General features: G+C 50.7%; 1 protein-coding gene across 1 annotated transcript; it reads left to right on the forward strand.

Annotated features, from left to right (window-relative positions):
• The first annotated feature begins 2,024 nt into the window (after positions 1 to 2,024).
• UNCX (UNC homeobox) lies at positions 2,025 to 9,674 on the forward strand. Its single transcript, XM_081170288.1, has 3 exons — positions 2,025 to 2,703; positions 4,278 to 4,453; positions 7,987 to 9,674. The coding sequence occupies exons 1-3, from the start codon at positions 2,448 to 2,450 to the stop codon at positions 9,130 to 9,132; spliced, it is 1,578 nt and encodes a 525-aa protein (XP_081026414.1). The 5' UTR covers positions 2,025 to 2,447; the 3' UTR covers positions 9,133 to 9,674.
• Positions 9,675 to 10,450: the final 776 nt, after the last annotated feature.

The raw sequence follows: 10,450 nt of genomic DNA on the forward strand, positions 1-10,450 counted from the left end.
ATTCCCAGAAACGTAAGTTTGAGGAGCCAAGCGACAGAGAAGAAAAAGAGGCCTCAGAAGTCTGGAGATTGACAGCCCGGCCCTACCCAAAGTTAAACCCCACCGGCTTCCCTGGGTTTAGTTAGGCGCGCCTAACTCTGCTTAGGCTGAGGTGGTGACGGTATCCCAGGCATCTAAGCTGCAAAGAAGTCACACAAACGCACTTTCTGCTCTTTAGGCTTCTGTGGGGTGGAGGGACTCCGCCGCAGTCTCAGAGGCGCCTACTCCCGAGTAAGCGTGGTGAGCTGCTTGTGACAATTCTCCATCCAACTCCACACTTTAAAAAGGTTCCTGTATGAACCCTTCCGAGCAAAAGGGCCGGAGCTCCGGCTGCAACGTTAACAAAAGTGTCCAACTTCGGAATAAGAAAGTTGCGAGGATTATTTCAGCCGAATCTCTTCCTCCCGCCTCTGCCGAAGGGACTCCGAAATCCTTGACACTCGCTTCCAACTGGGGTAACCGAGCCGGGCCGCCCAGAAGTTGCAATACACGCGAGGAGCTAATTCAATTAGGGTAAGGGGGTGACAAAAATAGGAAGAAAAAGCTGTGCGCAATGGTTAGGCCGGGGTCTTTCGAGCTGCGCGCTCCGGAGTCACTCTGGAAAAGTCTGATTGGCTCCACATTGCTCCGGAGCAAGAATTCTAAAGGCTGCAGCCTCAGGAGAGGCCGATGCTGTTCCCAATGGGTGCCAACCGCATCCAGGCCAAGAGGAAAACGCGTCCTGGGGAGCGCAGAGGGCCGGAGGGCTCAGTGCTGGAGACTTAACCCGACCCAGGCAAGGCGAGAATTCAGTGGAGCGCTTACTCGCGAGTAAAGGCGCCTCCACGGGATTGAAGTTTGGGGGAGCCCGCTTGGTTCCAGGAGTTCTGCGGGCCCACCCGTTTGTTGGTTTCACCCGGTGGAGTTTACTCGCAAGTAAGTCCCAAGGACAGCAGGTTGAAATAGGGGTATCTGCTTTTTGACCTTAATAGACCCATTTATACATATCCTCTACGCCTGCTTTTGGTGAATGCACCCACACATGCACATGTCATTACGTGTTTGTGTGTCGCCCTTGTGTGTGTATGTATATGTATATATAGATATATAAACCTCACACCCACATTGGGCCTCCCTTTTACTAAATATAGACTGCTTTTTAATTAGAAACCCTCTGGCCCCATTCATAATTTAATATGGGCTTTTCCATGGATCAATAGGGGGATGGCGTTAATTATTATTTTGATTGATACGATCGGATGGCGCTGGTTTAAATACAGGGCAGGGCGGGGGAGAAATATTCCATAAAAATATATATACTACACCCCCCCGCCCGCGCCCCCTTTCCTTCTTCCTCTTTGCGCCTCCCCCCCATACTTTTTTTTTAAAAAGTCTTTCCAATCCCCCTCCCTGCGCTAGAGAAGCCTGAGAGGAGATGAAAAGGCTTGTAGTTTTAAATTCATTGTGACAGCTCTGGAAAGAGCGGATGATGAATCTCCTATTATTGGATCAGTCTATTTGCCGCTCAATGTCTCCCTGTAATTGGAGCAACATCACTTTAAAGGTTCAGAGGAGTCGAACGTTTCTGGTGTAGACGGAGAAGAAGACGAGGTGGGGGGGGAGGGAGAGAGAGAGAGAGAAGAGGGAGGAGGGAAGAAAAAGAAAGGGGGGTGAGAGAGAGAGAGAGAGAGAGAGAGAGAGAGAGAGAGAGAGAGACCCTCTTTCCACAACACAGCAGCGAATGTTTTAAAGGGAAATCTATTAGTGATTTGGAGGAGAAGGTTGGGGGGAGAGGTGGGTGACGGCGAGCGCGTAACTCCGCTTGCTTTTGAGTATTTAACTGGGTATCAATCAGATCTCTAAGTTCTCCTGTTTTCTCCCCCGCACCCCCCAAATCCCTTTTCTTCTCGTTGGCCTAGGCAGCTCCCTCCTTCCCTCCCCCACCCCCTTACTCCAGGGGCTGGAGGAGTTCTTATCAAAGAGACCCCCCCCTTTCCCTTTCCTCCTCCTCCTCTTCCCTCCTTTCTCCTGCTTGTCTTGTTGTGACAGCTTTGATATTGTTTATTGAGGGTGGATGTCAGGTATAATTAGCAATCGATATGGAAAACGTTTGGCTCCCCCACCGCCCTGGCACGTCTCTGACGTCAGGGCCGATTAACGTTTCTTATTGGTCCCAAATTCCCCGGGCCTGAGCCTAATTATGGGGAGGCCTGATGTTGATAAAGTTAAAGCGCCCGGGCGCCCTCCAGCATGCGCCCTTCCTCGCGCGTCTACCTCGCCACCGTCGACGACGCGGCTGCCACCACCACACCGCGGCGGCGCTCCTCCGGCGGCGGTGGCGGCGGCAGCGGCGGCAGCAGCAGCAGCAGCCGCCGCCGCAGCTGCGTTAAGGGAGGCGCGCAACCCCCCACCCCCCGTCCGCCCCCTCCATGATGGACAGCCGCATCCTGGAGCACCCCCATGCCCAGTTCGGAGGCTTGGTGGGCTTCCCTTACCCTCTCGGCCATCACCATGTCTACGAGCTGGCCGGACACCAGCTGCAGTCGGCCGCCGCCGCCGCCGCCGCGGCTTCGGTACCCTTCTCCATCGACGGATTACTCAACGGCTCCTGCGCCGCCTCCGTGGTCAACCCCACCCCGCTCATCCCCTCCGGCTGCGGAGACGGGCAGCCCTTCAAGCTCTCCGGTAAGTCGGCGGGCATGGCAAGCGCTGGGCTGGCGGCGCCCGGGATCCGGCCCGATCCGGTGCCTCCATCCTCCCCTCCGTAACAGCTCGCTCGCTTCCCTCCTCGCCTTCTCCTCCTTTCTGGAATCACCGGCAGGATAAAACTCAGGGCTTTCCAGGTGTCTTTCCGTGGGGGGGGGGAAGCGCCAGACTGAGCAGGAGCAGGGGTGAATCAGGGGTCAGGATCAGACATCTAGATTTAAAAAAAAGAACTCCGCCACCAGTTTTCATCGCAAGCAACTTCTCCGATGGGGAGAGGCACCCGCGCCTCGCCAGAGCTCCAGGAGCCGCGATGCGCAATCGATCATTTCCTCCTTCTTCTCCTTGTCTCTCCGCCCTAGTTGTTTTGTTTCCAGTAGAAGTGGGGATGTTTGGGGTGGGGGGGAAGGAACCCGAATAGAGGTTTTTTTTGGGGGGTGGGAAATCATCAAGGTTCTGTGAAATTGGGGAGTATGAAAAGGCCCTCGCCTCCTCCGCGAGCTCCTTTGCTGGTTTTTCTGCCCCCAGCAACTCATTTTATTTGCTGAAGGTGGAAACGGAAACGGCTTCTCTCTTTACGCTTCTCACCCTCCCCGCTTTAGCTCTTAACAGGACCCCAAATATACTATTTTTGTATATTAAGTGTAGTATTTATGCAAAAACGATAAGATACCTCTGATTTTTAAAATCCACTGCACTTATTCTGAAGGAAGCGAGGCAAGCGCTCCGTGCGCACATCAGAACTGATCTGGCTTTGGGCTTGGGCTAGTCGTTTGGTGTCCTCACTCGCCCAAACAGAAAATCCGAACAAAAGAGAGGTGGTCTGGGTGAGCGGGGGAGGAGAGGACGAGAACGATGGTCCCGGGGGCCTTGGGAAGGTCAGGATTTCGCAGTTTTGCGCAAAGGCTCCGCGGCCCATCGAAAGTTTTCAGGTGCCACCTCCTAGATTCCCTTCTATTTTTAAACCCAAACGCCTAAAACCTACAAATCCACTCAGGACATAATGGAGGCCCTTTTATTTTTGGCCACACAGACCTGAAGCGTGTCGTTTATTTGGTAACTTTATTCCAACAAAGCTACCTTGAATCTCGCTTGAAAATAAGAATAGGGGGACGGGACTGGACCACGTGCCATTTTTTAAAAAATAATAATTGAAATTATAAAGCAAGCGGATCCTAGCTCTCGAAATCAGGACAAATATATATATTACTGTCCAACTTCGCTTGAACAAATAAAAAGTAAGGTTAGTTCCAGAATCTTAAATGATATATTTTTCTTGCAAACAATCCTCGAATTAACCCTTGGCGACAAATAAATAAAAATCAAGGAAGTTGTGTCTCCATCAATTGGGTTTTAGCTTCGAAATATGAATATACGGTCCAGCTATATATATAGAAAATTGATGGAGGGGTAAATCAGGGTGACTCAGTTTTTAAATATGAAGGTGTTTCCCCCCCCCCCATTGTTATGGAATGGAAGGTGATCGTCTATTAATTAGTAATTGGTATGAAGAGTTTGCTTCTCTCATCGCTCTTTTCCGCAACCCCCCCCCCCAGACTCTGTGGATCCTGACAAGGAGAGTCCAGGTTGCAAAAGGCGACGGACCCGCACGAATTTCACCGGTTGGCAGCTGGAAGAGTTAGAGAAGGCATTTAACGAAAGTCACTACCCCGACGTATTTATGAGAGAGGCGCTGGCGTTGAGGCTGGATCTGGTGGAATCCAGAGTGCAGGTAAAAAAACCCGAGCGGGGCTCCCCTTCCTTCCCTCCACAACATAAAGCGCACGAGGGTCCACTCCGAAGTCAAACTCGTTTCAGGCTTCAAGCCTTGACACCTGCCCATTGCGCACAGTGGGATATTCAGCTCTCGGTAAACGTATATATAAGACTACTCTGTGCAAAGGCTGCCAGTTCCTTAGCATGGGAAAGAGTTACGCACCTTGAGCTGGATCCGGCCCAAATTCTGGCCTCCCCAAAATCTTGCGCCCCTCTCCCCTCTCTCTGTCGGGCCAGCAAACCAAATTTACCAACTTTGTGTTTGTGTGTGGTTTTGTTTAAAGTTGGGGAAAGCATTTTAGAGGGGTGGGGGTGGGAGTTAGCAAAAATAAATGCCTCCCTTCTTTGCTCCTAAACATGCTGGGGCCGGTGTTCATTGCGTGGAAGTGGTCTTGCGCCCCCCCCCCCCAGTTCCTCTACTCCCTTCCCTTTAATTTCCGCCCGCGGGTAGGGGAAAACCCCTCTCCATTTATATTTATTTGTACTCTAGCTTTCGGGAGTTATTTGTTTTTTCGTCTCTATTTTCTCCCCCGCCCGACAACCCCTAAAAAGAAGTAGACCCCCGGGATGCGGTTCAAGTGCAGAAGGTTCTTGAGGTAGTTTACATTAAATATTTTCCAGAGTTAGGCCTGATGAGGGACACGCGAGTTCAGATTTGCCGCTTAGCCCCTGGGATGGGGGGGGAGGGGAGGGGGAGGGAGAGGGAGAGGGAGAGAGAGAGAGAGAGAGAGAGAGAGAGAGAGAGAGAGAGAGAGAGAGAGAGAAGCGGTCGGGGAGATCGGAAAGGGAAAATGGCAAGGGGGTTAGATTTCATATATGTATATTTGCCCTGTAGCACAATTTTCACCAATATGAAATTTAAGCAGGATGCGGATTGCATGTTGGTTTCAACCGCTCTTGTATACTTTTTAATATTTTTTTTTTTGGGGGGGGAGAGCAATTCCACCTCCCCCCCCTCTGCTTCAGAGCAGACTTTAAAAATAATCTCATAGGCAATTATTTTTTAATAAGAAGGTACTAATACCGTTACTCCCCCACCTTTAGTTCTGAATTTGGAAATAATAGAAAACCCTACCCAAACTTTGCAACATATTTCCTGGCTCTGGGGGTTTGGGGTCGAGCATGGAGGAACTTGGGGTGGCACACTTTTCAAGGCCCCCCCATATCGGAGCAGCGGGGCAATCGAAAACAAGGAGTCTCTCTCCCACAGTGCGTGCTTGTGTGCGTGCGTGCGTTTTAAAAAATAATAGAGTTGTTACTTGCAAAAGCGAAGGGGCTAATAACATTACTGACTCTTATTAATCCGGGCTGGCATTGTCTAAAAGGTGTATTTACAAAATGCTTCCACCCTCCCCCTCTTCCCCTCTCCTGACCTCTTCTGTTTTGAAATCCTTTTATCCAATTTGTTCGGAGGCTGTTGAATGAAGTCAAGACCCTCGATTTCCCTCTAATACGATAATGAGTAATTCTCGGTGACAAGGGCTGCTGGAACTGACAAGTCAGGAAAGGATAGGGAATTGCAAAATACATACCGGCAGAGCAAGCTGATTATTATTATTATTATTATTATTATTATTATTATTTTCTTATTATTTAAAAAAACAAGGTTTTCTGATAGGGACCAGCAAGGTTGATTAAGTTACTTATCCTTCCCTTCACCTCCCTATGTCCTTAAAAACACACACCCTCTAAACATAGAATTCCGTATGCACCCCCGAAACACTCCCCACCCTACCCTGATCTCCGGTTTACTTTTGAAAGTTGATTTAAAAATTATTAATATTAATGGTGTGGTTTTAGTGTGGGCTCTCTGTCATGATGATTGAGGTGGGGGGCAAAGAGTGATAAGTGCATGAGAGTCAAAGGATTCGGGGGGAACCACCTCACTTTGATACTAAAACAGTGATGTTTAAGTTGGGGACCTGTTAGTGAATGTTAATTTATTGATTTGAGAGCTCGTGGGAAATAGCGCTCCCCTCCCCTCTCCAAGCTTCTTCTCCTTTCGGGGTTTTGTTTTTACACCTTTGCCAAGCGTTTTTCATTTTGTGGATCTTGGGACGGACACTTTCTCAAACCTCGTTGATCTTAAAGTATTATTCCTCCTCGTCGTCTTTGATCAGTATGTTTTAGTTGGGGGGGGATGTTGCTGTTGAAAAAACGGTGGGATGCGTGCCTTATTTATTTTTGTTTTTTTAAAAGAAACTCGTGTGCGTGTGTGATGGTGGGAGAGTTCTTTAAAAGCTGGTGGTGACATCTGACTTTCCGTAGGGTCAAATCTTGATCCCTTTCGTTTGTCAATTTCACAGTCTTCAAGTTAGGCTCTCTCCCCCTCTGAATGAAAACCCAGGAAAGGATGCAGTCGTGATTTTAGGGGAGCGGGAGGGAGGTTGTCGTCGAGAAAACACGTGTGGCAGATTCCAAGAACTCTCTCTCTCTCCCCCCCCCCGTTTCCCAGTTTTCCTTTCCTCCTTCGCAATTCACTTCGGAAGGGGATACCCGGGATGTGGTGACTTGTGTGATTGTTGGGGGGGGCGGGGAGTGAAAAGGGAGCAAAGACTTTTATTCGTAGTTCATGGCATTTCCCACCCACACCCCAGTGATATTTTAAAATAATAATAATGGTAATGATAACAACAACAACAACAATATACTGTCACCCGATTAATACGATATAATTAAGATGCTTTCCCTGCCGCCCGAGGGCCCTTGCCAACCGAACCGAGCGTACAAACCCATGAGCAGAAAGCCTGTTTAGGAACTGCTACATTTGAACCAACAAGCACAATCTCTTGTATGGTGTTTTGGGGGCGGGGGGACGACGACGACGACGTGGGAGTTTGCCATCAAACTTCCGAAAGAGGAAGCCGGTATGGATACCCAGCCCTGGATTTTTACGCACGTAGCAGGGAAGGTAGACAGCGAGGGGACGAAAAGAGCAAACAACAAGGACAACAATATCTCCGGTGGCGCTTTGATTTTTTTTCTTGTACAGTACCTTCCTTTCCTTGCACGCTGTTGGCTCTAAGCCTTTGAATTTCCAGTCGGCCTCCCCCCCAAAAAGAGAGACCCGCACAATTATTTCTCTCTCTCTTTGAGTTATATATTTGCTGGAGTGGTCTCTACTTGCACCCCCACTAAAAGCACCAAACTTCCCTTTCTGTCCGAATTCTGATTTCTTGAGGCTGCAATCCTAGGCTCCTTTTCCTGGGAGTAAAGCCCATTTAACTCGCTGGGGTTGACTTCTGATTAGAAGTGTGTAAGACTTCGCTCTTTATTAAAAATAGGATAAAATGCAAGCTACCCAGGAATGGTTAACGCGGGTCGGGACTTAGTTGCTTCTGCGCCCCGAGCAAGAAGGGGAGGAGGGAGGGGGAATGGAGGGTTGGGGGGGCGGGAGGAAGCTGGCGACCCCCTCCTCCCCCACTGGCCCACGGGGGCCACCAGGGGGTCCCTGCTGTTAACGGCTTCTCCTCCTTGTTCGGTGTGTAGGTTTGGTTCCAAAACCGCCGGGCCAAATGGCGAAAGAAAGAGAACACGAAGAAGGGGCCCGGCCGGCCGGCGCACAACTCCCACCCGACGACGTGCAGCGGGGAGCCGATGGACCCGGAGGAGATCGCGCGCAAGGAGCTGGAGAAGATGGAGAAGAAAAAGCGAAAGCACGAGAAGAAGCTGCTCAAGAGCCAGAGCCGGAACCTGCACTCGCCCAGCGGCCTCTCCGTCAACAGCAGCACGCAGAGCTCCGACAGCGACGGCGGCGGCGGAGGCCTCTCTCCGGACCCTCCGGACACCTGCAAGATCGGTCCGCACAACCCGTCCCGGCCGGGCAGCTGCGACCCTGCGGCCTCGGCTTTCTACCCGAGCCGAGGCGGCCACGGGGTCTGTGGTGGTGGTGGTGGTGGCGGCGGCGGCAGCAACCGGTGTGCCGACAAGGACGGGTCCGCGCCGTCGGGCTCCGAGTGCGGGCCGCCTCCCTCGACGGCGCGAGGCGGGGTGGGCGGCTCGGGCGGCGCCTTGCCCAAGCTCAACCCGTTCAGCGTGGAGAGCCTCCTGTCGGACTCGCCGCCGCGGCGGAAAGCGGCGCTGGATTTCCCGCAGGCCTTGGCGCCGTGCGCCCCGACGGCGCGCACGCTCATCGGCAAGGGGCACTTTTTGCTCTACCCCATCACGCAGCCGCTGGGCTTCATCGTGCCCCAAGCCGCCCTCAAGAGCAACCCGGGCCAAGAGCCGCCGCAGGGGGGCTCCCCTCTGCCCGCCGCCAACCCCAGCCCGGACCCCGCGCCCCCCAAGAGTAGCAGCACCGCCGCCATCTCCACGTCCGGAGGCCGCTTGCCGCCCGAGAATAGCTCCTCCGTCGCGCCCGGGGCCCTCTGCGGACTGAGGAAGGCCGTGGCTTCCCCTCCGGCCACAGCCTGCTCCTCTTCCTCCGCTTCCTCCTCCTCCTCCTCCTCCTCCTCCTCTCCCCCCTCTGCCTATTGCGATTCCTCTTCCCAGATGGACAGTAGCTGCGCCGTCGTGCAACCAAAGTCCCCCGCGAAAGACGCTTGTCAATCCAGAGACAATCCGGATTGTCGCACAGAGCCAAACTGTCCAGCAGAGACCAGCAATTTAGACTGTGAGGAAGTGGATATGGACTAAAGAAATAAGGAAGAAAAGGGCGGGGGAGGGAGAAGAACCGATTATATGTTAGATTCCTTGCAGGGGGGCGGGCAGGGAGAGGGGGCGATTCAACTTACCCACCTTAAACTTCTCGACACTCCCAAAGTTTTCCCAAGACAGTTTCCCTTCTTCTGTTTATTACACATATATCTATATCTATATATATTTTAAAAGAAGTCCTCCCCCGCGCGCATTTTCTCTATTTCCTTCTCTCTCTCTCTCTGGATCTCCGCCCCCCCCAAACATATCCCCGCTCTGAGTCTATAACTGAGTCCCATTTAAAAATCAGGTGATCAATTTTTTTGGGGTTATAAAATATATATTTAATTTTTCTTTTCCTTTCAAAACGATGGGAGGGAAGGGGCATTAGAAGAAGCTGGACTTGACGACGTGAACACAAACTGTAAAAAAACCAGACACAACAGCGACTCCTCAAACCTTGTAAAATGCAAAAATGTTTAAAGATATTTATATATGTAAAAAACCACATTTTTTGATAAATAAAAACCTCTTTAAAAATCGACCTGGTATTTTTTTTTTAATAAAAGCATTCTTTTGCAAGCTTTTTAAAAAGTTCATTTAATTATCATTTTTTTAAAGTAGCCGCTAGTAATTTTAGTAAAACCTAGTTGTTAAGCAATAGGTATTCTACCGATTTCTTTTTTTTAAAAGTAGTTTTAAGAGTTGGTGAGTCCAGTTGCTTTAAATTAAACCCAACCAAAACCACAGCGGTCCCCTTTCTCCCTCCCTCCATCTTTGGGGTTTCTAAGTGTGTTTATTGCTTAACAAATGTATTCATTTAAAAGCCTCCCCTCCTCTTTTTTTTTTTCCTTCGCTGTTCCCCATCACTCTCCCCCCCAACCCCCCCCCCCCCATATGAGGTTAGCCGCTTCAGGCTATAAGGAGCCGGCCAGCTCCTGGTGCGTTTTGATATGAAAGTAATTATTTTCCCGGTGGCGGCTGCGGGGATTCAGTTTCCTTGCCCAAAGGGTTATTATACATTACCGATTTCTAGTGATATGAAATCACATAAACTTCCTACAATAATAGAATTAGCATGAAAGGCTGGGGTGTCAAATTGAAATTGGAAAATAATAGCCTTAGCAGCTGGGGGAGTGTGTGTGCATATTGGATCGGAGATGGGAATACGTGGGGCGGAATTTTCATGAGTTCTCCACTCGCCCCCCCTTGCCAGCACCGTAGCCTCCCTCCTGCCTGCCTTCTCTCTCTCTTTCTCTCTCTCTCTCTCACCCGCCCCCCTCCTCTTTGTCAGCCCCTCTTGTAGCTGGCTATATTA

Source organism: Podarcis bocagei (assembly GCF_964188305.1).
Source record: "Podarcis bocagei genome assembly, chromosome: 14".
NCBI classification, from domain to species: Eukaryota; Metazoa; Chordata; class Lepidosauria; order Squamata; family Lacertidae; genus Podarcis; species Podarcis bocagei.

Coding starts and splice junctions, on each gene's coding strand:
- UNCX (XM_081170288.1), top strand. CDS start 2,448: ATGATGGACAGCCGCATCCTGGAGCACCCCCATGCCCAGTTCGGAGGC. Junction 2,704..4,277: donor GCAGCCCTTCAAGCTCTCCG/GTAAGTCGGCGG, acceptor CCCCCCCCCCAG/ACTCTGTGGATCCTGACAAG. Junction 4,454..7,986: donor TGGTGGAATCCAGAGTGCAG/GTAAAAAAACCC, acceptor TTCGGTGTGTAG/GTTTGGTTCCAAAACCGCCG.